The 27,449-nt window shown below is 47.0% G+C and overlaps 2 protein-coding genes across 2 annotated transcripts; one reads left to right on the top strand and one right to left on the bottom strand.

Moving 5' to 3' along the window:
* The first annotated feature begins 582 nt into the window (after nucleotides 1-582).
* LOC118417267 (DNA topoisomerase I, mitochondrial-like) lies at nucleotides 583-21,483 on the top strand. Its single transcript, XM_035822764.1, has 20 exons — nucleotides 583-762; nucleotides 1,022-1,049; nucleotides 3,989-4,553; nucleotides 5,937-5,991; nucleotides 6,239-6,306; nucleotides 7,056-7,152; nucleotides 7,703-7,759; nucleotides 8,039-8,082; nucleotides 8,559-8,674; nucleotides 9,836-10,080; nucleotides 10,943-11,130; nucleotides 13,243-13,387; nucleotides 14,518-14,661; nucleotides 15,421-15,606; nucleotides 16,423-16,606; nucleotides 19,112-19,239; nucleotides 19,415-19,509; nucleotides 19,855-19,933; nucleotides 20,296-20,366; nucleotides 21,335-21,483. The coding sequence occupies exons 1-20, from the start codon at nucleotides 721-723 to the stop codon at nucleotides 21,435-21,437; spliced, it is 2,640 nt and encodes an 879-aa protein (XP_035678657.1). The 5' UTR covers nucleotides 583-720; the 3' UTR covers nucleotides 21,438-21,483.
* Nucleotides 21,484-22,716: 1,233 nt separating this feature from the next.
* LOC118417266 (death-associated protein kinase 1-like) lies at nucleotides 22,717-26,989 on the bottom strand. The gene is made up of 3 exons (XM_035822763.1): nucleotides 26,812-26,989; nucleotides 26,513-26,704; nucleotides 22,717-26,267 (listed from the first exon to the last, which is right to left on the bottom strand). The coding sequence occupies exons 1-3, from the start codon at nucleotides 26,941-26,943 to the stop codon at nucleotides 24,963-24,965; spliced, it is 1,629 nt and encodes a 542-aa protein (XP_035678656.1). The 5' UTR covers nucleotides 26,944-26,989; the 3' UTR covers nucleotides 22,717-24,962.
* Nucleotides 26,990-27,449: the final 460 nt, after the last annotated feature.

The following is a 27,449-nucleotide window of genomic DNA, read 5'->3' as shown; positions in this document are numbered from 1 at the left end:
AGCAAAACACCTGGAGTGACGTCACGAATGAACATGACGGTGTGTAAGTTCCGAAATTCACCCGTTTAATGATTATTTCCGCCACACAACGATGTCGATTTGAAAGTCCTTATGTGAATAAACGTACACACATAACGGAGAAAACTGCCCTGCAAGTCAGTTGCTTTGAAAAGTGAGATTCTTTAGATTATCCCTTTCAATGTCCCTGGAAGAATTTATGACACTGTGCATGGGGTATCTGAGTATACTTAATGTAATACCTTGATTTTGCAATGCTGGTATGGCTTTGACGCATTTTCAAATGTACATGTAACGAGAACTAGTACATGGACCAGGTTAAAGAACAGTGCACAAAGATGAGGAATTGTTGTTAATTTATATGTCCACCTCACATACAACGTAATGGGAACGCTTTAGTTAGCTGGGAAACCAATACATAACGTTGCATACATTTGTGATATTAAATCTTTTTAGACGCCAGCACAATAATAACCATCCATCTCTATACAACTTTCAAAATTCATACTTTTAGATTAGATACAAATTTGAAAATATCTCCGCCCGCCAGACTGTTGTGATGACGTGGTGTCTGGGTGAGCTGAATTCCCCTCCACAGCCTCGCAGTTTGACGCATGCGCTTTGGAGTCAAATCCACACTTAGCCATTTCCGACGCCACAGAAGAGACAGACTTCAGATCTTCGAGCAAAAATCACCTCAAAATGGACCTCCAAAGCGGCGATTCTGGCATCGGGAGCCCCGATGTAAGAATTATTTCCATATCATGTGTCTTTTTCAATTTCTTTCGTGTAATTTGGCGATCGTGGTGAGTTTTTGCGTGCTCTATTTTACAGGTAAAACTGTCGGTGCTTGCCGCCAGCATGGCCGGCGTTTCTTTGGCGAGGGCCGCTCGCACATGCCGCGGCAAAACCGGCATTTCCTCTTCAAAAATAATCCCTTCATCCAAATTTTATCTCCTCAAAAATCTGAGTCTCATCCGACCCTTTTCTTTCTATTTTTCAGTCGCAGAAAGTGCCGAAGTCCGCGGAAGGTGAGTATTTTCCCGTCTTCGCGCGTTCCTGGCTATTGTTGTGATGTGGACTTAGTTTCTGGAGCCAAAATGGCACTTAGAATATTTTCCCCAGCTCATGAATGGGGTAAAATCCTCTGTTTTCTGCGCGATTTGTTGTCCAAATCGCCTGAAATTTATACCCTGGGTGACTTTTTGCATTCCCTACTGAACCCTGACGGCAGAATGCGAAATTATTCGGCGGAATTTGAGCTTGCTGCCGCCGCTGCGCCGCTCTGACCTTGTGTCGGGACTTAGCCTCTGCAGCCATCTTGGCACTTAGAAATTTTCAGCCCCGCGCCGCTTGCCTTGCTGTAAAACATGCAGAATGGACATGAATCCGGCATTAAAATGTATTTTGTCTGTAAGGGCGTGGTATGGCGGTAGAACTACGTTAATCTGTATGAATGTGTGTATTTTCTCGCGGCGGGGCGGCGCGAGGCCGTATTTTGTGCCTCCGTGCGAAGTGAAAATGGCGTCAGGACTTAGCCGCTGGCCCGAAAATCACACTTTGAAAAATCTGGCTGCCGAGCCATTTTAATTACCCACTTTCCGGACGTCCCTGTCTATCAGGGCTTTCCAATTCTTTCACCTCAAACAAACTTTACAGCTACAGTGCAGCTATGTTCAAGAATTGGCTGAAAACGTCGTTTCTGCGATATTTTGCCGAGGTGGCTGGGTGCTATCGGGGTTTGTCTAACGTACCGGGTTGTCGCCATGTCGGCAGGCGGGCGCAGGGCCACCCTGCCCCGCCGCGAACCGACCAACCGGCCGGTACCACCCCGTACCACCGGGCCGTACAGCACATGGCGCATCATATACAGGGGCTCACATCGGGACCTGTTACGTTTCTTGTTCGGTTTTGTTTAGCAAAAAATATTGAGTTTTTTTTAGATATTAGGATATTTGGATATTCAGTGCTTAACAGTATATAAAGGCTTGTAAAGAAGTTCTTAAATTCATGAACTCAGTAAACCAGAGAAATGTCCCAGGTCAGAATTGAATTCTACAGAGACAAAGCAAATAGTGCTGAAGCATGGGGAAGACATGATCAAAGTCCCTCCAAAGTTGTCCTGTGCTGGGCCTATTTAAACCCCCTTGGCTTGATGGAAGATAGAAGTTTGGACGTCAGTAATACATTATTCATGAGCAGATAAACATCAGTCAGGACGGCTGGTAACTCAGGCTTGTATCCAGGATGTGCACCATATAATTGCAATACTTACTGCTGTGGGTTAGCTTACAGATATGGGAGACTGTTGACTTCGGTACTTTACACAAATGAAGAACATGTCTTGCCCTGGGCAAGAATGTGTTGATGTCTGCCTGTTAGTTACAACACTTACAACATTTCCAGGGTTGAACAACTTCTCTAAAGTACACTTGTCCTATCGGGCAATTACACAAATGTACATGAAACTTGCCCAAAATTTAGACACAGTTTCTTTTGCAGTTTCACTTGTTTACTTAGTTTCACTTCCAGCAATGAAATTCTTTTATCATTGGCTTTCTTTTTCTGTGTTGACCACGACTGATTCCATGACTGTGAAAAGGAACAAGTATATTATTATGGGTGCACTGGAAGAGGAAATGTTAAGGACTTATGCAGGTTGATGCAATATCAGATTCAATCATTGAAGTCACAACATCTATCACACATAAGCTAACAAAACAGTTAGGCATTTTCCGTATGTTGCTCGTGAAGCATTATTGAACGTTGGAAATCTATGTACTTATTTGCTATCCAGACATCATTGTTACCCATTATTGAGAATCGTTGCCCGGATCGCCCCTGCAGACCCTCAGGATACCTACTCGTACCTACCTAGTCCCTAAACCTCCTGGTTGTTGGGGGGGGACAAGGTAGACAGGATACTATCGTCATTGATACATTTGTAATTGAAAAGTTGCTTTAAATCCATTTCTGCCTCTTACTAGCCCCCAAATCCACCGGTCAGTGATATGGCAGTGGACATTTTAAATGGAAGCGAGTAGTTTCTTGGGGAGTGGGGATGTTAACTTATTCCCTTCCAATGATTTGACCAATTTTCCTCAATTTATTGAACAATAGTTACCATGGCAACAGTTGTGTCTTACCTGAAATGTAACATAGTCATTTTTGTAGGCCTCTAAAACAGTCCATATGAAGGTTGTATGTATGAGGTCATATGAATGAAATGAAGGTTACAAGTTGAAGGTTTAAGATTTTAGTAGATTGTTAACCTTATGATATGTGGGGGTATTTTACCAGATTTTTTCCCATATCAAAAAAGAAAAGAATTAGTCATATCTCAGAACCAATAAGTTGAATTTGCTTGGCCCATGGAAACGCATTAGAATGCTCTGACAAGGGAAGAATTGTTGTAATCATCTATAGCAGCTTAAACGGTTATTTCCAACACCCTACCAACAATGGTGAATTCACACGTTTTCACACAAAGTTTCAAGCTAAGACTTTGTGCAAAATTCCCATCCCATTATGAAGATAGTTTTCTTCAATTTACATCATAATACGTGTGAGGTACATAGAAACTATGTAGCATGCAGGGGTAACACTCAAATAGCGGGTGGTCCAGTCAACTCCGATAGAAGTCTCACTCTGCAGTTTGATCAGGGTTGTCTCTAGCTGTAAATTTTCCTGTTCTCCCACTTTTTGTCTGTGAACCCATTTCTGTTCTAAAATCTGTTATTCTAAGGCTAAGCTTACAAAAAAACATCTCTGTCATGAAGTTCAGACTAAAGTCTGTCTAAACAAGCAAGCTTCTATCCTAGGACAGAGAAAAAGGACTGCATTTTATCTCAAGTTCGTAGGTGGCGTTGTAGATCTGTACATTTGTCCCTAAATATGCACAGAACATTTGGATAGATTTTGGAAGCACCCTGACTTATAAATGTTCGTGTTGCTTCTCCTTTTTGTCCAGGGAAGAGCAAAAAACCTGTGGAAAACCATCTGAACGGGACTCCGAACAACGTTTCACACAAACACTCCGGCCACAAGCACCACCACAAGTCGTCCTCCGGTGACAAACACAAGGATCCCAACCGGCACAAGCACGACAAGCACGGCGGCGACAAGCCTCGCGAACACAGCAGCAGTGCGGAGAAGATTAAGGACCCCAACAGGTCGAGCGGGGAGAAACACAGCAGCAGCAAACACAAGGAGCACAGCTCCAAGCCGAAAGACCCAAACAAACCTTCCAAGGACCACTCCTCCAAGCCGAAGGACGGCCACCACAGCGCAGACAAACACAAACACGGCTCGGAGGGGAAACACAAGTCCAGCGGAGACAAGCACAAGGAACGACACAAGGACGGGTCCGCCAAGCACTCCTCCGACAAGCACCGCCCCGACAAGGTCAGGAAGGAAGGCGGCTCGTCTTCAAGTAAACCCAAGTCTTCTGGGGAGGTTAAGGTCAAGACGGAGCCGGGCGTGTCTGAGAAAGGATCCTCTCCCACCAAACTGGTCATCAAGAAGGAGAAAGATGGGTAAGCCGTGGGTGTAAGGTTTTCCTTCAAGAAAGGTTTTCCTTCAGGATCTGCTTGTTGCCCAGGAGAGTCAGTTACTGTCATGTTTACCACTTGCACGTGGCCATACTCGTAGGTCCTGGATGTAGCAAAGTTTTTGGCCACCCAGCAATTTTCTGTACCTGCAGCTAACCTGCCAGGGTTTGAAATACACATAGTTAACTTGCAATATTGCATGTTGAAAATACCTGGCCTATAGTAAAAATACTTTGTCTGGCGGGGATCGTCACCGGTCATCAGTAGGCAGGGCTCGAAATACACTTTTCAGTCAACTTGCACCAGTGCAAGTTAAGCCAAAGGTAACTTGCACCAAAAGAAACTTACTTGCACAACCCAAAATAGTGAACTGTTAACCCTTTATTCTTCTTCTGAAAATTTGCAAATATATGGGGATACATAAAGACCACATGTTTGGATATTTGTTTTCCAAAGCGTATTTTATTTTGGATTTCAAATTGTACAACAAATGTGAATTTAGGCTTAATTTAAGACAATTCAATGTCTACAACTTGATAAGATCAATAGATTTCTTCTGGACTCTTCGAGTGACTTCCATCACTATTCTTAACCATCGCTAGAACAACTCAATACAAACACATATAACTGGAAAATCCAGTTGATCATATCAAAGTCACTAAATTGTATGCAAAATGTATTTACTCATATGCAAATCAAGGTAAGACAACACCATAGGAATTTTTAGCATTATAGAGATGGAATTGTCTTCAAATTTTGTTTACCTGGATGTCTAACCAAGTTTAGAAATAACAAATTTAGGCTATTTTTTTATTCAGTGTTGTTTTCTTTTACCTTTCAATGGCAGACAATATTCTTGGTGTGTGTAAGCTTTTTCTAAAGTCAGGTATTAGTGGATAAAAGTAACTTGCACTGGTGCAAGTTTGGTCCAAACTTACTTGCACCACACCAATTTTACATGCACAAACTTGCATATGCATGTGGTATTTCGAGCCCTGGTAGGTGTTATAGATAATCGAGTTTGGCTTTGCTGCAAACTTACATGCTGATTATGTGGATATCTTTCCAAAATTTGAAGTTCTGTCTATATTTTTCTGAGCCGATTTCAGTCCGTCAAAAGTAATGCAATGGGCAAAATTCTTATCCATCCTGAGCAGCAAAATTCCACCAACAGACGGAATGATGGATGCTGGCTAGAACATTGCAGTATAGAGTTGTTGTATTTTGCATGTAAATTTTTCAAATTGCACGTTAAGTTTTTGCCAACTTGCAATTTTGCCTGAAGCAAAAAAAAGTATTTCGAACCCTGCCTGCCAATGTTTGTTGTTCCTAACGTGTTGTCATGACGATTGTTTCCTGTTTGTGCAGGTCTCAGCCTGCAGTGAAGAAGGAGCCCCAAGACAGCGATGATGACGTTCCCCTGGTAGGTCTGGGGTCTGCATGGGGGTTTGGGGCCCTCGGATGAGTCCGGGTATCCTTGCGGTTTATGCTACCAGAAAAGTTTGAAAGGAAGATAGGGTAGTTGGCTGGAATGTTGGGCTTGTAGTAGAAATAGATTTTCCAACTAATAATGCGACAAATCTAAGGAAGTCGGTATTTAGAACCCCATGATCAGTTGTTGAAGTTGACCCCTGACCTGTTGAAGTAACCCCTGACCTGTTTGTTCCCAGGCGATGCGAGCACAGGGCGAGAAGCGAGCACACGAGAGCGACTCTGATGACGAACCCCTGGCTGCCAGGTAGGGACACGTACGAGCAGGGCTTTAGCCAGCTGGAATTTTTTTTCCGTCAGCCAATTCCAATCGTCTTGAAAACCGCGAAAATTGATTTTCCCTATGACACTACAAAGTAGTAAATGTTGCCATTGAGACCTTGAAAAACCGGTTTTAATGAGATTATCGTATTCAAAAGAGCGCCGACACACATTGTCAACAATCATAACAATAGCAAAACAAACAGTGTGTGGCTTTTACGGCCGTGGACAGCGTCCCCAAGCCGCCCGTGGCTTCCACCAAGGATTTTTGTCCTTCAAGGTTGACGGATTGGTTTTAAAATTTTTCCGTCAGACGCATCAAATTTCCGTCAATTGACGGAAAAACGGACGCTGTCTAGAGCCCTGCGTACGAGATAAAACTAACAGCATGGCACCCTCAGGCTGGTGTGGCAGAGTAAACCGTGATTTGGTGCCCAGAACCCTCATGTGTCCAGTAGTCTTCCTCTCACAGTCCTGGCTAGCAGGAGTAGGACTGGTACTGTATCAGGGATTGAAAGCAGTGATACTGAGTAACAAGTCCTGTTAGGCCATGTAACATGTCTGTTATTGTTGTCCAGGGCTGAAGTCCAAGTAACGCGTCCATGTAGCGCATAACATGTCCATGTCCATGTAACGTGTAACATGTCCATATAACGTGTAACATGTCCATGTAACATGTCCATGTCCATGTAACGTGTAACATGTCCATGTAACATGTCCATTCTTGTTGTCCAGGGCTGAGAAGAAGAAGATCAAGAAGGAGAAGCCTTCAGCAGAGGCGGTTGCTAGGAAACGGAAAGCAGAGAGTGATGATGATGATGACAAGCCAATAGTAAGTCTTCTCATGGTTAAAATCTGACTTTCTTCTCCCTTCTGCTTTCCTTTCCTGGTAGGAAAATCTTTCTGCTGATTTGTTTCATTTTCATCTCTGCATGAATGTATTCTGTTTCCCTCTCAGAACTGATCTTGATCAGGATGGTTCTTTTTACCTGCTCATTTCTGTTGTTTTTCCTACCTTGCTGTCCTGTGTGTGTGTTGTTTGTGTACATCCCTGTCCTGTGTGTGTGTGTTGTTGTATATCCCCTCAATGTAGTTAGGGGGGTTCCAGTTCCTGAAGTATGACATGTACAGGAAGGTTTGTCTTCAGCTCCTCTGTCTTTTTTTACTACCTTCATGTGTTGGGCTGACTCTGTCTCAACCTGCTCCTGTATGAAGCAAATAGATGTTCTGCATGTTATCCTACTTTGATACATGATTTGTCAGTGTAAGTTGGTTATATTGCTTGTGGATAACCCTGCCTAATGTATATAACATGTGAACTGAGTTTCTGTGCCCAAAGTGAGATGAAACTGGTTTTAAATCTTCTCCATTTTCTCTGCCAGGCGAAGCCCAAACCCAAGAAGAAGAAAGGGAAGGAGGAGAAGGCAACACCTGAGAAGGTAAGAAAAGTTTCTCGTTACCGAAGCCCTGTGTTCTTTTTTCCATGATAGACATGACCAAAACCCCTGGATACATCATTACAGGTGCCCAGGTCAGCCAGGGCTGTGTCCAGCTTTACATTTTTCAACTCATCGTTTTTGGGCCCAAGATGTTCATCTTTGTTGCTCAATCAGTTCAGTTTTTGGGACGAAAAGGGTGAATTTTTTCTGCCCCAAAACAAAAGACAGTCCTGGTCTGTTGTTGATGTCTTGGTCTTAAAGTCTCCTTCTGTTCCTCAGGGCAAGAAGAAAGCCAAGAAGGAGGAGCCAGAAGTCTGGAAATGGTGAGTTCTTCTGTCAAACTTAAGCTTTGTACAACTGATTTCCTGAAGATGTTGCAAATAGACATTTACCTGGATTACTTTCTTAGATTGGTTCTTCTGAGTCTTGTGATCTTATGATTGTGATCTTGTGAGTCTTGTGATTGGTTCTTACATGTCATGTGACGTGTACCTCCAATTGCTTCCTTTAAGTCATGTGACCAGCTTAATTTAGATTGGTTCTTACGAGTCATGTGACCTTGCCTGTGATTGGTTCTTACGAGTCATGTGACCTTGCCTGTGATTGGTTCTTATGAGTCATGTGACCTTGCCTGTGATTGGTTCTTACGAGTCATGTGCCCTTACCTGTGATTGGTTCTCACGAGTCATGTGCCCTTACCTGTGATTGGTTCTTATGAGTCATGTGACCTTGTCTGGGTTCTTATGAGTCATGTGCCCTTACCTGTGATTGGTTCTCATGAGTCATGTGACCTGTGCAGGTGGGAAGAGGGTCCCCGTGAGGAGGGAGTGAAGTGGAAGTTTCTGGAGCACAAAGGGCCCGTTTTCGCCCCCGCCTATGAGCCGCTGCCCGACAGCGTGGAGTTCCTGTATGATGGTGAGTCTTACCGCACATGCACACGCACGCACACATGTACATACATACACACACAGGCACACACACATACACGCATACTCATGCATGCATGCAGGCAGGCACACACACAAGAACCGCTGCCCGACAGCGTGCAGTTCCGGTATGATGGTGAGTCTTATCAAGCACACTCACACACGCACGTACATACACACACACACACACACACACACAAGAACTCCTTCCTGACAGCATGGAGTACCTGTACAAGGCACATGGAAGCCTCACCCTTACCTTCTCCTCCCCTCACACACAGACACATGCAGGAAACACACAGACAGACACATGCAAGCCACACCCTGACCTTCCCCTCACGCACACACACACACACACACACACACACACACGCGCACACACACACACACGCGCACGCACGCGTGCGCACACACACACACACACACACACGTGCGCACACACACACACACGTGCGCACACACACACACGTGCACACACACACGTGCGCACACACACACACACACACGTGCGCACACACACACACACACATACAAAGACACACACAGACACATGGAAGCCACACCCTAACTCTCCCCTCACGCATGCACGCACGCGCACACATACACACACACATACATACACACACACACACAGGAAACACACAGACAGACAGACACATGGAAGCCTCACCCTTACTCCCCGCCCCCCTCCCCAGGCAAGCCCATGAAGCTGAGTGAGGAGACGGAGACACAAAGGCACTTGGAAGCCTCACCCTGACCCTCCCCGCCCCCCTCCCCAGGCAAGCCCATGAAGCTGAGTGAGGAGACGGAGACACATGTACACACACGGAGAGACAGGCACATGTACACACAGACACACAGACGCATGGCCCCTCCCTAACCTCCCCGCCCCCCTCCCCAGGCAAGCCCAGGAAGCTGAGTGAGGAGACGGAGACACATGTACACACACGGAGAGACAGGCACATGTACACACACAGACACAGAGACACATGGCCCCTCCCTAACCTCCCCGCCCCCCTCCCCAGGCAAGCCCAGGAAGCTGAGTGAGGAGACGGAGACACATGTACACACACAGACACATGTACACACACAGACAGAGACACACACAGGCACATGGAAGCCCCACCCTAACCACCCTCCCCCTCCCCAGGGAAGCCCATGAAGCTGAGCGAGGAGACGGAGGAGGTTGCCGGGTTCTTCGGCCGCATGCTGGACCACGACTACGTCACCAAGGACGCCTTCCGAAAAAACTTCTTCCACGACTGGCGCAAGGTCATGACCCCTGAGGAACGCAAGGTCATCACAAACCTGGACAAGTGCGACTTCCGGCAGATGGACGTCTACTACAAGCAGAAATCTGAGGAGAGGAAGGCCATGACTAAGGAGCAGAAACAGGTGGGAGTGTGCATTTATCTGTGGGGAGGGGCAGGGGGAGTGAGGGAGTGTGCATTAATCTGTGGAGAGGGGCAGGGAGTGTGCATTTATCTGTGGGGAGGGGCAGGGAGTGTGCATTTATCTGTGGGGAGAGGCAGGGAGAGGGGGTGTGTATTTATCTGTGGGGAGGGGGTGTACATTTATCTGAAGGCTTGTGGGGTGAAGGGGGAGCGGTACATATTATACTTTTGTACACATGTATGCAACGGGGGAAAAAGAGCACAGTTTGTACCTTAGGCACTGAATGGATTCTGCAGTAGACCAATTCAGTAGCCCTGCCCAACTTTGTGATAACACAGACACAAAAACAGCCCTGGAGACACGTGTGACCTGTGACCCCTCCTTTTGCAGAAGCGAGCTCGAGGTGGCCGCGCTGCTCGAGAGCGGGCCAGGCTCCTGGTAATCCTGTCTCAGCGTGTGGTTCTGTTCTGATCTGATCTCTGATCCTCTCTTGTGTAGAGATCCCTGAATCAGCTGTTGCCATGGCATGTGTTGCTGTGGGTTTTTTTTGGTCATGGAATCTGTTGCCATGGCAATTGTTACCATGAAATTTGTTGCTGTGTACTTTGTTGCCATGGAATCTGTTGCCATGGAATCTGTTGCTGTAGAATTTGTTGCTGTGGAGTTTGTTGCCATGGAATCTGTTGCTAAGGCAATTGTTTCTATGAAATTGCCATGGAATCCATTACCATGGCATTTGTTGCTGTAGAGTTAGTTGGCATGGAATCAGTTACCATGGCATCAGTCCTGCTCAGACAGTTTGTTGTTGATGTTTTTCCCTCCCGTTGACCTTTCGTAACCCCGTTTCCCTGCCGACCTGCAGGAGATAAAGAAGCAGAACGAGGCGACGGTGGAGGAGTACGGCTTCTGCAACATCGACGGCCACAAGCAGCGCATCGGAAACTTCAAGATCGAGCCTCCGGGCCTGTTCCGCGGCCGCGGGGACCACCCCAAGATGGGCATGCACAAGAAACGGGTCCGGCCGGAGGACGTTATCATCAACTGTAGCAAGTAAGTAGGGTTGCCATGGTTACAGGGGAGACCACCCCAAGATGGGCATGCACAAGAAACGGGTCCGGCCGGAGGACGTTATCATCAACTGTAGCAAGTAAGTAGGGTTGCCATGGTTACAGGGGAGACCACCCCAAGATGGGCATGCACAAGAAACGGGTCCGGCCGGAGGACGTCATCATCAACTGTAGCAAGTAAGTAGGGTTACCATGGTTACAGGGGAGACCACCCCAAGATGGGCATGCACAAGAAACGGGTCCGGCCGGAGGACGTCATCATCAACTGTAGCAAGTAAGTAGGGTTACCATGGTTACAGGGGAGACCACCCCAAGATGGGCATGCACAAGAAACGGGTCCGGCCGGAGGACGTCATCATCAACTGTAGCAAGTAAGTAGGGTTACCATGGTTACAGGGGAGACCACCCCAAGATGGGCATGCACAAGAAACGGGTCCGGCCGGAGGACGTCATCATCAACTGTAGCAAGTAAGTAGGGTTACCATGGTTACAGGGGAGACCACCCCAAGATGGGCATGCACAAGAAACGGGTCCGGCCGGAGGATGTCATCATCAACTGTAGCAAGTAAGTAGGGTTACCATGGTTACAGGGGAGACCACCCCAAGATGGGCATGCACAAGAAACGGGTCCGGCCGGAGGACGTCATCATCAACTGTAGCAAGTAAGTAGGGTTACCATGGTTACAGGGGAGACCACCCCAAGATGGGCATGCACAAGAAACGGGTCCGGCCGGAGGACGTCATCATCAACGGTAGCAAGTAAGTAGGGTTACCATGGTTACAGGGGAGACCACCCCAAGATGGGCATGCACAAGAAACGGGTCCGGCCGGAGGACGTCATCATCAACTGTAGCAAGTAAGTAGGGTTACCATGGTTACAGGGGAGACCACCCCAAGATGGGCATGCACAAGAAACGGGTCCGGCCGGAGGACGTCATCATCAACTGTAGCAAGTAAGTAGGGTTACCATGGTTACAGGGGAGACCACCCCAAGATGGGCATGCACAAGAAACGGGTCCGGCCGGAGGATGTCATCATCAACTGTAGCAAGTAAGTAGGGTTACCATGGTTACAGGGGAGACCACCCCAAGATGGGCATGCACAAGAAACGGGTCCGGCCGGAGGACGTCATCATCAACTGTAGCAAGTAAGTAGGGTTACCATGGTTACAGGGGAGACCACCCCAAGATGGGCATGCACAAGAAACGGGTCCGGCCGGAGGACGTCATCATCAACTGTAGCAAGTAAGTAGGGTTACCATGGTTACAGGGGAGACCACCCCAAGATGGGCATGCACAAGAAACGGGTCCGGCCGGAGGATGTCATCATCAACTGTAGCAAGTAAGTAGGGTTACCATGGTTACAGGGGAGACCACCCCAAGATGGGCATGCACAAGAAACGGGTCCGGCCGGAGGACGTCATCATCAACTGTAGCAAGTAAGTAGGGTTACCATGGTTACAGGTCCGGCCGGAGGATGTCATCATCAACTGTAGCAAGTAAGTAGGGTTACCATGGTTACAGGTCCGACCGGAGGATATCATCAACTGCAGCAAGTAAGTAGGGTTGCCATGGTTACAGGTCCGGCCGGAGGACGTCATCATCAACTGTAGCAAGAAGGGTTACCATGGTTACAGGTCCGACCGGAGGACGTCATCATCAACTGCAGCAAGTAAGTAGGGTTACCATGGTTACAGGTCCGACCGGAGGATATCATCAACTGCAGCAAGTAAGTAGGGTTACCATGGTTACAGGTCCGACCGGAGGACGTCATCATCAACTGTAGCAAGTAAGGGGTTGTTGTATACAGGGCTTGAAATACCACATGTATATGCAAGTTTGTGCATGTCAAATGGGTGTGGTGCAAGTACTCTTAGACCAAACTTGCACCAGTGCGAATTGCTTTTATCCCATTACATTAGAGAAAGCTTACATACACCAAAAATATGTCTGTCCTTCAGAGGTAAAAGAAAGAAGAAAAAAACTGAATCAGAAGAATAAGCCTAAATTTGTTCTAAAGGTTAACCCGTACCCCAAAGTGCCCCTGTTACCATAGTTACCTGTAACCCCTGCATGGTTACCTGTACCCCCTGCAGGGACTCAGTGTACCCCAAGGCACCCCCCGGCCACAAGTGGAAGGAGGTTCGACACGACAACTCCGTAACGTGGCTGGCCAGCTGGTCGGAGAACATCCAGGGCTCCATCAAGTACGTCATGCTCAACGCAACATCCAGACTCAAGGTAAAGCTATCACCGCACACACACACACACTCACACACACTCACACACACACTCGTCACAACATGCCCACACACACACTCTCACACAAACACACAGTTCCATCAAGTACGTCATGCTCAACGCCACCTCCAGACTCAAGGTAACACCATACACCTTACACATATACACACACACGAACGGACGCATGCACACACACAAATGCGCACGCACACACACACATCCAGGGCTCCATCAAGTACGTCATGCTCAACGCCACCTCCAGACTCAAGGTAAAGCTACTCAACATACACCTTACACACACACACAAACACAGACGCACACACACGCATACACTGGCACACACATCTCACACACAAACACATACTTCCATCAAGTACGTCATGCTCAACGCCACCTCCAGATTCAAGGTAAAGCTACTCAGCATACACCTTACACACACACACGAACACACACACACACTCGTCACAACATACACACACACTCCAGACTCAAGGTAAACCTACTCAACATGCACCTCACACACACACACGAACACACGCACGGACGCATGCACACACACACTGGCACACACATCTCACACACAAACACACAGTTCCATCAAGTACTTCATGCTCAACGCCACACTCAGACTCAAGGTAACACTGTCTGACAGTTTCTAATCATACACACACTCACGCCTCACATACACACACACTCACACCTCACATACATGCACACACACCTCACATACACACACACACACACCCCTCACACACACATACACACACACACCTTACACATACAAACACACACACACACACACACACACACACATACACACACTGGTTGGTTCCCCATCAGATACATGCTCAATGCAGTCCCCAGACTCGAGGTAACGCTAGCTCCTGACCTCTGACCTAGTCACTGTAATCCAGTAAGAATCGTCCAACCAACCTTTAGTCCAGTTGTTGACAGATATTAGGCGAGTAATATGATCTTTGAAATTATCACAGAAATCTTATATCAAATTTGTGTAAATCCTAATACCTTAGGGTAAACCTAAGAAATAGTGCCTTGACCTCTGACCCCTGCTTCCTTGATCTCCTCTGACCCTGTGACCTCCCCTGACCCCTGTGCCCCTTGACCTCCAGGGTGAGAAGGACTGGATGAAGTACGAGACAGCGCGGAAGCTGCACAAGTGCGTGGACCGGATCCGGGCGCAGTACCGCGAGGAGTGGAAGTCCAAGGAGATGAGGATACGGCAGCGAGCCGTGGCGCTCTACTTCATCGACAAGGTATACCCTCCGACCCATGAACCTTGACCTTCTAAAACCTGAAGTGATTGACTGTACTTCATCGACAAGGTATGCCCTTCGACCTATGAACCTCCACATGCCTCTAAAACCTGGAGTGATTAACTGTACTTCATCGACAAGGTACGCCCTCTGACCCATGAACCTTCACCTGCCTCTAAAACCTGGAGTGATTAACTGTACTTCATCGACGATCTGTGACCCCCCCCAGTCTTGTTCCCCAGATGGCCCTTCAAGCTGTAACAAGAAGGGCTCTGACAAAGCAGCCGACACATTTGGCTGCTGCTTCCTGTTCTGTTTGTTGTGTTGCTCCCCAGCTTGCCCTGAGAGCGGGTAACGAGAAGGACTCAGACGAAGCGGCAGACACGGTCGGCTGCTGCTCTCTGTTTTGTTTATTTATTTATTTGTTTGTTTTTTCCCAGCTTGCCCTGAGAGCGGGTAACGAGAAGGACTCAGACGAATCGGCAGACACGGTCGGCTGCTGCTCTCTGTTTTGTTTATTTATTTATTTGTTTGTTTTTTCCCAGCTTGCCCTGAGAGCGGGTAACGAGAAGGACTCAGACGAAGCGGCAGACACGGTCGGCTGCTGCTCTCTGTTTTGTTTATTTATTTATTTGTTTGTTTTTTCCCAGCTTGCCCTGAGAGCGGGTAACGAGAAGGACTCAGACGAAGCGGCAGACACGGTCGGCTGCTGCTCTCTGTTCTGTTTATTTATTTATTTATTTGTTTGTTGTTCCTCAGCTCGCCCTGAGAGCGGGTAACGAGAAGGACTCAGACGAGGCGGCAGACACGGTCGGCTGCTGCTCTCTGCGTGTCGAGCACATCAACCTTCACCGCGAACACGAGGGCAAGGAGTTCGTGGTCGAGTTTGACTTCCTGGGAAAAGATTCCATCCGCTACCACAACTTCGTGGCTGTGGAGAAGAAGGTCAGTTAGGTCATAAGTCATAGGTCGTCAGTTTGAGCTCTTCCCTCAACTTTGTGGGCGTGGAGAAGAAGATGGGATAGGGTAAAGGTCATCAGTTTAAGGTTTTACATATTAGCCTGAGGGTTGAATTTGGTGTGGCTGGGACCACATTGTAAATATTTTGCATACATCTGTCTGTACACATGTAAATACTTTACGCTTTGTGACCGCATGTAAACTGTGAGCAATCAACACCTGTCCTGCAGTACAATGTAAACCAGTCAAAATCGCCCTGAAATGTCGGTGTGAATAAAACAATGGTTGTGTAAAAAGAGTCTCTTAATTCAGTGACGTACCAACCTGATGAAACTATTCACGGGTGTGGCTGAGTGTTTTGGTGAACAGGCAGCTCTGTTGAGAGTTGTTTGAAAACACCAGTCAGGACTGCTGAGGAGCTGGGGTGAATCAGAACCTTGTTTGTGTCTTGTACTGGTGTTTAAGAACCTTGTTTGTGTCTTGTGCAGGTGTTTAAGATGTTTGTGTCTTGTGCAGGTGTTTAAGATGTTTGTGTCTTGTGCAGGTGTTTAAGATGTTTGTGTCTTGTGCAGGTGTTTAAGATGTTTGTGTCTTGTGCAGGTGTTTAAGATGTTTGTGTCTTGTGCAGGTGTTTAAGATGTTTGTGTCTTGTGCATGTGTTTAAGATGTTTGTGTCTTGTGCAGGTGTTTAAGATGTTTTTTTTCTTGTGCAGGTGTTTAAGATGTTTGTGTCTTGTGCAGGTGTTTAAGAACCTTGTTTATGTCTCATGCAGGTGTTTAAGATGTTTGTGTCTCCTGCAGGTGTTTAAGAACCTGCAGCTGTTCAAGGAGAACAAGTCGGACGGAGACGACCTGTTCGACCGGCTGAACACGACGATCCTGAACAAGCACCTGCAGGACATGATGGAGGGTCTGACGGCCAAGGTCTTCAGGACGTACAATGCCTCCAACACACTACAGCAACAGCTGCAGCTCCTCACCAACAGTACGTAATACTAGTACACACTCACACACACAAAGGACATACAACGCCTCCAATACACTACAGCAACAGCTGCAGCTACTGACTAACAGTATGTATTACTCACATACACGCGCACGCACGCACACACACACACACAGGACGTACAACGCCTCCAATACACTACAGCAGCAGCTGCAGCTCCTCACTAACAGTACGTATTACTCACATACACGCGCGCGCACACACACACTCGCACAGGACGTACAACGCCTCCAACACACTGCAGCAGCAACTGCAACTGCTGACTAACAGTACGTATGCAGCACACTCACTCACACTCTCACTCACTCACACTCACACACACTCGCACAGAACGTACAACGCCTCCAACACCTTACAGCAGCAGCTACAACTCTTCACTAACAGTACGTAATCATGTACACACTCACACACACACTCACACTCACTCACAACACACACACACTCACACACACACAGGACATACAACGCCTCCAACACTCTACAGCAGCAGCTGCAACTTCTCACTAACAGTACGTAATACTATTACACTCTCACACTCACACACACACACAGACACACACTCTCACACACACACACACACACACTCTCACACACACACACAGACACACACTCTCACACACACGCACTCACTCACACTCACACAGGACTTGCAACGCCTCCAACACTCTGCAGCAGCAACTGCAACTTCTCACTAACAGTACGTATTACTCACAAACACACTCACACACACACACAGGACGTGCACACACATGCACACACTCACTCACACAGGACTTACAACACCTCCAACACCTTACAGCAACAACTACAACTGCTGACCAACAGTACGTAATCATGTATACACACACACGTGCACGCCCACACACACTCCCTCTCGCACACACACACACAGGACTTACAATGCCTCCAACACCTTACAGCAGCAGCTGCAACTACTGACTAACAGTACGTAATACATACTCACACACACATTCACAGACACACGCCACACACACATAGAGGACTTACAACGCCCCCAACACACTGCAATAGCAACTACAACTTCTTACTAACAGTACGTAATTATGTACACACACACAACGCACACACTCACACACACACACACAAACCACACACACACACACACTCTCTCGCGCGCATACACACACTCACAAACCACACACAAACACACAGGACTTACAACACCTCCAACACCCTGTATCAGCAGCCACAACTAACACTAACAGTTTGTAGTAATACATAAACCACACACACCCAGACACACACAAAATACAGTCAAAACCCAACAGAATGTAATAGTCTCATACACAACCTGACAGCAAAGAGCTTCAGTACAAAATCATACACAACTTGGCTGTAGTTTCCCATTGCTCATCACTTATGATTGGAGGTTTTACATGAATACTGAGATTGTTCTTTCAGCACCCTTTAATCAGCCCTTTTTATCAGTTTGTGTAGGATTATTTGAATTACTGTCAAGTATTTTTGCATAATAGTTTCTCACATGATTTCCCCTTCAGTTTTTCACCATGTCCTTTTCTGCTGTACAATGACTTCACAGACCCTCCCATCTCTTTTGTCCATTTCCCCATCATGACATCATGTTTCTGTATGTTTGTTTTATCTTCATCCTTTTTCTTCTCCTGTCCCCTGACCTTTACCCCCTCCTGTACCTCCCCCCCCCCCCCCCCCCTTGGCCATGCTGTGGTGTCCAGGCATGACAGGTGAACCCCCCAAACGTCTTCAGGTGTCACAAAGCAGGGTGGTCATCTTGTAGATGCTCGTCAGAAATCGTCTTGAAAGCTTTTCCAGATTTTCAGACTTCTGATAAAGTCATGTGTAGCTTAACTGGTGACATTTGTCAGATGTCCACCCTGCTGTGTGACCTTTCTCTGCAGGCTTGGGCTGCTGTACTGCGGGCTTTTGTACCGCAGGCTGCTGCACTGCAGGCCTACAGCAGGCTTCTGTACTGCAGGCTTCTGTACTGCAGGCTTCTGTACTGCAGGCTTCTGTACTGCAGGCTTCTGTACTGCAGGCTTCTGTACTGCAGGCTTCTGTACTGCAGGCTTCTGTACTGCAGGCTTCTGCACTGCAGGCTTCTGCACTGCAAGCTACAGGAATGGAAGCTGTTGGAATGTAGTACTGCTGATCTGTTGTCGGGCAATGTTGTGCTGCTTAGGGAAGCCAGCTTGGCCCTAGCTGCTGTTTAAGTGACACTAAGAAGAAGAAGAAGTGACGTTTTGGCAATGCTTTGAAAAGTGAAGAAATTTCAAGCAAGACTTTCGCGCTTCTCATGGGGCTATTTTTGCTCTTGTAAGGAAAGATCTGCGAGGGACTCCTAAACGTACTGGCAGCTGTCTGCTACTAGGATCATATTTATTGTGCTGTGATATGCAGGGCCTGCAGGCTGGGCTGGTGTGTACTGTTAAACAGTAACATTAAACAGTGCCTTTGTCCGTGCTGACCCTCCCTTTTCTTCCCCAGGTGAGGACTCTGTAGCTGCCAAGATTCTGTCGTACAACCGAGCGAACCGCGCCGTGGCCATCCTCTGCAACCATCAGCGCTCCGTGCCCAAAACATTCGAGAAGTCCATGAGCAACCTGCAGGCAAAGGTAAGGAGAAAACGTCACTTAATCAGAACTAGTGTGCCCCACCATGAAGTGGTTTACCGGTTGAAAATGTCAGAGATGATGGTCATGTTCTAAAGGGTTGTTGGCATGTCTACTCTTCACAAGTCTGTTTGGTTGTGCACTCTTCATTACTTACACGTTCCTGTCTGCATTACAGATAGACAAGAAGAAGGAAGACATCAAGAAGTCCAGGAAGGAGTACAAGGGGCTGAAGGCCGACTACAAGCACAAACGAGACGCCAAGACAGCGGGGTAGGTAACCACGGTAACCATTCCTTCTGGTGTGCCAAGATGTCATACACATGCAGGTAAAGGTTCCTTCAGGTGTGCCAAGCAGGAGAGTTGTTCCTTACCAGGAAAACAGTCCTGATGATGGTCTTGATTCTCCCCAGGGTGTTGGGTTGTACATAACCCGCAGTGTTGTTAGTTTGTTTGTCTAGTGTGTTGGATTGGAAGAAGGGTAGGAGTGTTTATAATGCTGACTGTTGTTTGCATGTTTTTGTTTGTTTGTCCAGGATGTTGTAGCGTAAGAATGGTTAGTGTTCTAACCCTGACTGTTGTTTGTTTATTTGTTTGTTTGTTTGTTTGTTTGTGCAGGATGTTGGAGCGTAAGAAGAAGCAGATGGAACGTCTGGAGGAGCAGCTCATGAAGCTGGAGGTGCAGGCCACTGACAAGGTAACACCCCCGTTTAGAAGTGGTACAGGCCACTGACAAGGTAACACCCCCGTTTAGAAGTGGTACAGGCCACTGACAAGGTAACACCCCCGTTTAGAAGTGGTACAGGCCACTGACAAGGTAACACCCCCCTTTAGAAGTGGTACAGGCCACTGACAAGGTAACACCTCCTTTTAGAGTTGGTACAGGCCACTGACAAGGTAACACCCCCGTTTAGAAGTGGTACAGGCCACTGACACCTTACCTACCTGCCTTCACGTTGTAGTAACATCCCCCCTTATAGTGTGGGCCATGTTTGGGTTGGACTTATCAGTGGTTTCATGGCAGAAATCTGACCTCAGCTGTTGTTGTTCCCCCCCCAGGAGGAGAACAAAGAGATCGCTCTCGGCACCTCCAAGCTCAACTACCTGGACCCACGCATCTCTGTGGCATGGTGAGTAACAAACAAATAAACAAATAGAAAACAAACAAACAAACACATACCTCATAACCAGGGTCAGCACTTAACAAACACATGCTAACCTCGACCCTTGCATGTCTGTGGCATGGTCTGGTAAACAAGCACTTACGAGGGGTGTTTAATAAGTTCTCGGCGTCACCCAGAAATAATAAGCACAACTCAGATTTCGGAGCATAGTCTTATATCAATGTGTACCAAAATTCAAATTAGTGTGATCATTACTAATTTGTGGGCGGCACCCAATAACGATAGGTAAGGCAGAAGGAAAAAAACGTGGACAATTGAGCTGTGACCTGAGGTGTGCGGGTCAACTTGTGCTGCTGAAAGTCAATTACCCACTTCTTCCTGCATGAAATAGGAAGAAAATCATTATCAAACATTTTGACAATGTTTGTTTTTTGTCTTTTGTTAATGACAAAGAATTTACTGCATGGAGAACTCGACCCACACATGTCTGACACAATTCATGCTTGTTTTTCTCGCCACTTACCTTCTAATTTAAAAAAAACGAATGCCTGGAAAGTAATGACTCCAATGATTTGAAATTTGGAGGATATTGATAGAAGACTTCATACTATGAAGGATCATACTTGAGAAGGATCAGAGGACTGATCGAAAGCTTGTTGGTTCGCGCTTTATTTTGTGTACGGATATAAAGTCTTAAATTGTAACATAATGTTGACTACCGTCACACATGAACTTACATTCAAATTCATACTATGAAGTTGTACTTCGAAATTTGAGTTGTGCTTAGTATTTCTGGGTGAGGCTGATCACCCCTCGTATATACACACAGCTATGGTCTTAATTGCATGATTATTGCATTCCCTGGTATCTGAGGTAGATTTCCTGTTCAGAAACCACACCCTCTAACGCCTTCCCCATCCCCCAGGTGTAAGAAGTGGGAAGTCCCATGCTAACCCTGTTCTGTACCCCCCCAGGTGTAAGAAGTGGGAAGTCCCAGTGGAGAAGATCTACAATAAGACGCAGCGGGACAAGTTTGCCTGGGCCCTCGACATGGCCGACGAGACCTTCGAGTTCTAACCAAGCCTCTTCAAGACGCCCTCCAAGGAGTCTGCCGTCTTCTCAAGACATGAACCACAAACCTCTGTACTTTTCTGTGGTTACAACTTACATGTCATGTGTTTCCATAGTTACAGCAAACACTCTACTGTAATTATGGTTACACAGGGAAGCTCTTGGCAACCATGGTTACAAGTCTGCGTGTCAAGTGTTGCCATGGTTACGGTCATTCTTGGTGATCAATACCATGGCCACCTACATGCCATCCTTTCTGGTAACCATGGTTACAGGCAAGACACGGTAACCATGGTCATGAGCAAGACAGTAACCATGGTTACAAGGCTTCCAGTTGAGTATAGTTGATTATGCAGATCTGCCCCTTTTGGAATATGAACTACTAATTAGCATAGAATTGCATGAGGTGATATGTCTGCTCAAGTGACCAGGCTGTACTCAGCTGGCTGTCGGCTGATTTTACTATGAATTGTAGGATAGATTAGAAGTCGTCTCCTTTTGTTGAATTCTATGAACCAGGAGTCTGCCCAGCGGACAGATATTCTGTGATGTGGGCCTGTGAGAACCCCGGGTACCGTGGTGGTGAGTTGGTGCACAGTCCGCCCAGCCCATGGTGGTCCCCAGTAAGGAGTCCGGCAGCCACAGGCAGAGCTGCTCACAACCGTGTCTGACCCTTCACCTAGTGACCTTTCTGGGGTCGTAACAGACGTTAGGTAGATGTTAGATAGCCTGACCTTGCCTTCACCCAACAACCTTCGCCCTACATGCCTGTCTGCCCCGATCCCATCAGCTACTGTGTCCTGTGCCTCTGGTCAGGCGCCCCACATGCCTGTCTGCCCTCTCTTACTGTGTCCAGAACCTTCGGTCAGGCAAATCTTTCAGGAGAACAGATTTCTCATGTTTCACAACCAAATCTGTATCTACCATAATGTATCCGTGACCAGAGATATGAGCTTAAGTGTAAGATTGTGGAAGACTAGACCTAAACCTGACCAGGCTGTACTGTACTGTACACACATGCACAGGGAACGCTTCAGTCTGATGCTGCAACATGTTTGACCTGAATTTCCCAGCGTGCATCCGGACAGACAGGCATGTTGGTTTTGACTCCTGCACTGATCATGACTCAGTGTTAAGATTAACCATTACCTCAGTGTAACCCCAGAAGGTCCTGTAGTAATGCTCTGTTAAGTTTGTGTAAGCCTGCCTTGTTCCGGGCTCAACTTGTAACTGCTGCTGAGGTCCCGCCCAAGCCTTCTCATCTTAGTTAACTGTCAATGTTCTCCTGAGTGTGGAAAATACAGGATGTCCCCAATGAATTTGCTGACAATTCGCTGCTGTATCGGGGGGTAAATGTTGCTGCCGAAATGTGTCAAACTGTACAATGTAGCAAACAGCAGAGCTTCCGAAACTGGTGGAAGTGTGAATGACTGGTAGAAGTGTGTGTCGAAGTGCTAAGGTTTTTTATTTGCTGCAGAAGTCTGTGTAGAAGACTGCTGCTAGCCGTGCGGCCACACCAAAGATTTTCTTACTTCTCGTCTCATCAGAAATGAAAAATCATGCCTACTCCAGGGCAGCTGGGCAGGGTGTGGTCTGGGGGACAGTTACGGTTTTCAGGTAGCAGAACACAGTTTTATCTGTGACCTTGGCAGTGGTTTGGGTGTAAAGTGGTGTAGCACAGTTCTTAACGAAAACCAGAGAGATTCTTTTGTGCGCATCAGCAAGGCAGAAACTGTGGTTAATGTTAGAGTTTGAGACTGTACAAGTTAGATTAATTTTTGTAACTTGCTTGTGCACCCGACCATCTTCTCTCTGTAGGTGAAAAGCTGTGTTCTGTTAACTCTAGGGTTTAACTGTTCACCAGACGCCCCCCTCCCCCTCTCCTGGAGCAGCCTTTACTAACCTTGGTTACAATGAGACTCTCGGCTGCAGATTGTGTTTTAATCAGATTATAAATGGTGTGGCTTTATCTTTTAATTTGAGTGTTTTAATCCGGTGTAGCTGTAAGAATTGGTCCATGAGAGCTGGCGTGACGTAGTCTTTAGATAAAAGGATTCTGTTTCCCATTCCAGATGGTTCTGTTCACTGTACATTTCTGTGTACAATGACTGCTTTTCTGCTGACTAAGCCTGGAGCAGCCAGCAGGCGGGCATGCTCCCCAAAACGCCCCCAACTGTCTTAGCTTAAAAACATACTCATACAGAACTCCAACCACCCCACCCTAGTCACACCGAAAAACAACTGTTACAGTACTGGAGCCTCTGGGAACCTCCAGGCTACTGCTCGTTTTTACTGTCAAGTATAAAAATTGACCTTGCTCTCGCCTGCTGTGCTGCTTCAGGTTGCCTGAGCAGGTTACCATAGCAATGGGTAACCATAGTGATAACATACCTTGTCATACATGTACCAGGTGACCATAGTGAGGACATACCTCCAGCCATAGAACATGTACCTATTGAAGACTTCACACCAGTTGTTTTGTAATAAACACGGACCAACACCAAGGCTTGCTTTGTCTCATCACTTCTGACTGGTGGTTAGTTTTGTTTACAATATGTAGCATTCTCCAATCAGAGGTTTCGGTTGGGGCTGGTACGCTTTGAACATGCCTTTTGAATGGTAAGGGGGGAAGCAAGGAGCAATCCTAGGTACCACCATCCCTGGAAACCTCTACTTGGAGAATGATGTTTGTAGGTTGTTAACACAATCTATTGGTCTTCACCAGGAGTTAGTTCAGCCCAAGATTTTTTCTATCCTCTGTAAATCCAGCTCCCCCCTGGTGACAACAACGCATTTAAGACAGTGTGGCCTGGACGAGAGATTGTACACAGATTATATCTGATCTTGTCTTGCACGTAACCCAAGAAAAACAGTCTGAATATCATGAGTTTATTGTGTCCAACTTCGGTTCCAAAAACATGGCCACCTGAAGTAATGCAAGATATAAGCAATAATCTCATCAATTTAATAGTAGTGTTTTATAAAGTGTGTTCCACTCTTGTCTCGCTCTGAAGGTACATCGATCAACATTAGATCGGCCTCAAAATGTCATCCTTTGTGACCAAATTATTCAGCGACAGGGAGACTGCAGATTCTAGAATACGTTTTTGCAATGTAATAGATAACATCGTAGGTGAAAATCAATGTACATGTACATTGATTACAAGTCCCACTAGGAATGTAGCACCCTATTCAAATTATTGCTACCAGATTTACACATTAGTTCTGAAGATGTTCAGAAGCTGCCCTCTAGTCATCCACGGAAAGAATGAGGTTTCAAAAGAATCAGTTTGTTAACTGCAAAGCTTGGTTATCTTTGGTAGATCCATTTCCCATCACAACTTCACTATTTTAGGGCCTTGCTAAAAATTGGTTATTATTACCGATATTAACAAAGATTTAAAAATCAATGTCAAGTTCCAGGAACTGAACGTGCACGTGTCATCATTTAACCCCAATCTCTCCGTGATATGTGCCATACACAAATGCAGCCGTGAATGACCAACAAGTACGGGGACTTCAAGGCCAAGTTTACTGCATCATTTCCGCAGCCTCCGGGTTCACCTCCTCCAGGACGGCCTTGAACACCTGACGTGCATCTCCAGGCTTTGCTCCCACGGTGTCCAGCAGTGCGCGTGCGCGGTCCTGGGGCGTACCTTTGACCCTGATGACGTCACACTCCTCCGTGCTGAGGACCGCCATCGCCTGCAGATGGTCCAGGAGCGGCTCCACGTGCCGCAGGGCCTGCACCAGCTCAGGGCGGTGTCTGGTCAGCTGGGCCTCCTGGTCCTGTAGCTCATCGGTCCGCTGTGAGGACATCAGCAAGTCTGCTGCTCGTGGCTCAACCTCCCCCAGGACTGACTGGAACACCTGAAGCGCGTCTTCTCCCTTCGTCCCCACAGTGTCCAACAGCCCGCGTGCGCGATCCTGGGGCGTGCTGTTGGCCCTGATGACGTCACACTCCTCCACAGTAAGGATGTCACGTGCCTGCAGGTGGTCCAGGATTGGCTCCACGTGCCGCAAGGCCTGGACCAGCTCTGGGCGGTTCCTGGTGAGCGGGGTCTGCTCGCACAGCAGGTCACTGACCTGTTCCTTGAACCCGAGGGTGGGATGGGAGATTGTACCGCCCTCTGCTTTGCTGATCTCTTCCTTGCCATAGGAGTAGAATTCCTCCCTGTGTTCCTTAAGTGCACGAGCGCTGAGCACCTTCTCAACTGTGCCTGTTCCTGGGCTGCACTCATCCAGCACATCAGCGATGATGTTCTCCAGCTGCTGCAGCATCTTGCCACACTGCACCTTGTCACCCTGCGCACTCCGGACACAGATGTTGACTGCACGGCCGTCCGGAGAGAGTTTGATCAGACCTTCCACATCAAAGTCCCAACATTTTGCGCCATCCCTCCATAGCAGCGGGCGATTCTCCAGCTCCCTCATCAGGTGGGTCTGCACTCGGGGAAAGAACCCGGAGGAGAACATGTCAGTTGAGCCGGCACACTGGACTTGCTTCCCAAAGTAGACCACCTTTGGCTCGGGTGTTGGTTGCCACTTGTCAGGAGGCATGGTTTGTGTCAGCAGCCCTGGGAAGATGAAGGTCTGTCCGTCATAGGTGTGGCAGAGCTGGAACTCTTGCAGCAGGGTGATGAGGAGATCCACGTCAGCAACGTCTTGGAAGACGCGCTGGATCTCCGCCCTGGTGACGTAGTCTTCGCTTGTTCTCTCCGGGCGGGGAATGGGGAAGTTGACTGGTGCCATCATTGGACCGATGACGTCAGTGCAGAGCCAGTTGGGCTTCAGGACAATGATGGGATCAGAAGTACCCGGACTGTTGAAGATAACCTGTAACAGAAATTTGGTATATAACTTGGTCACATCTGCCTTCATGCATGGTTGTATCGCATCTCAAGGAGACTAGACAATAGACATTACAATATAGGAATAACACTGGGTTCCATAGTTCGGGCAAGTACGTCGGAGTAATCCGAACCAAATTACTAATACATACACGCATACATATACGAGTACATATACATTTCATAAATATGTATATATATACATGTATAATGATGTAAGGGGCAGCTTGCCTCCCCCAGATGGTCCAGAAATCTTGTAGACTTCCTGAGAAAGTCCTCCTCCACATGCGGGTCGATCTCTTTGACTGCGTCCACGTAGCCTGGCCACCTCAGTACCGGACACTTTGGGCTGCACTTCTTCTTACACCAGCTGGACAGCTGTTTGGAGATTTCGGCGCACAGTTTGGGCATTTGGCGCTGGTGCTGTAATTTGTAAATGGGAATTCCATGATAAGTGGACTATAATTGCAAATATTTTCCCAGTGCAATGTCTAGTATCATCTAGATCTGCTGTTATTACACACACGTACCTCTGACATATTAATCTTCATCGTGGCCAGCAGTTTCTTGAGCCGGTCCATCTCAGCTGTTCTGGTCTCCTTACAGTTCATCAGGAAGACTTCGTCTGAGATGCGGAGGTGATCTTTGAACTCTGACGTCATCAACTGCCGAAGATGAGCGGCTTGACGCTGTCCTAAATGTCAAGAGCAAAACAAAACAAAGATGAGACTTTTCTGTGTCAGATTAAAGTGTATATGTCATGGTATGTAACATATGTCTTTGACTTGCATGACTATGCTAAATCCGTTACAGCGTTTCGCCTTTCCAGCCCTTTACAAAAGCATATAGAACACTGTTGTAGAAAGTTACTGTTGTATCAGATTTTATCCGTTTAGTAAGGCCGTATTGATTTGATTATATGTATCACATCCGCACGCGCATCAATTTTCAGCCGTTTCCAAAAAAAGGTTTTCGACCATACTGTAAATCGTACAAATCAGTTGTGAAATGAACACATAACTTATATGCCGTAGATTGAAAAAAAAACAGATAGGAAACAGATACCTTGTGTTCTAGAATGCCAAAGTAAATATAAAGTCAAAGAATGAGATGTGAAAGAGCAAAAATGAAAAATCTATTGTTGGTTAGAGTGGGTATTAGTACAGAA

The sequence above is a fragment of the Branchiostoma floridae genome, chromosome 6, assembly GCF_000003815.2.
Source record: "Branchiostoma floridae strain S238N-H82 chromosome 6, Bfl_VNyyK, whole genome shotgun sequence".
NCBI classification, from domain to species: Eukaryota; Metazoa; Chordata; class Leptocardii; order Amphioxiformes; family Branchiostomatidae; genus Branchiostoma; species Branchiostoma floridae.
Note: the sequence above shows the minus strand (reverse complement) of the source record. Positions and strands in the feature narration are given on the sequence as shown.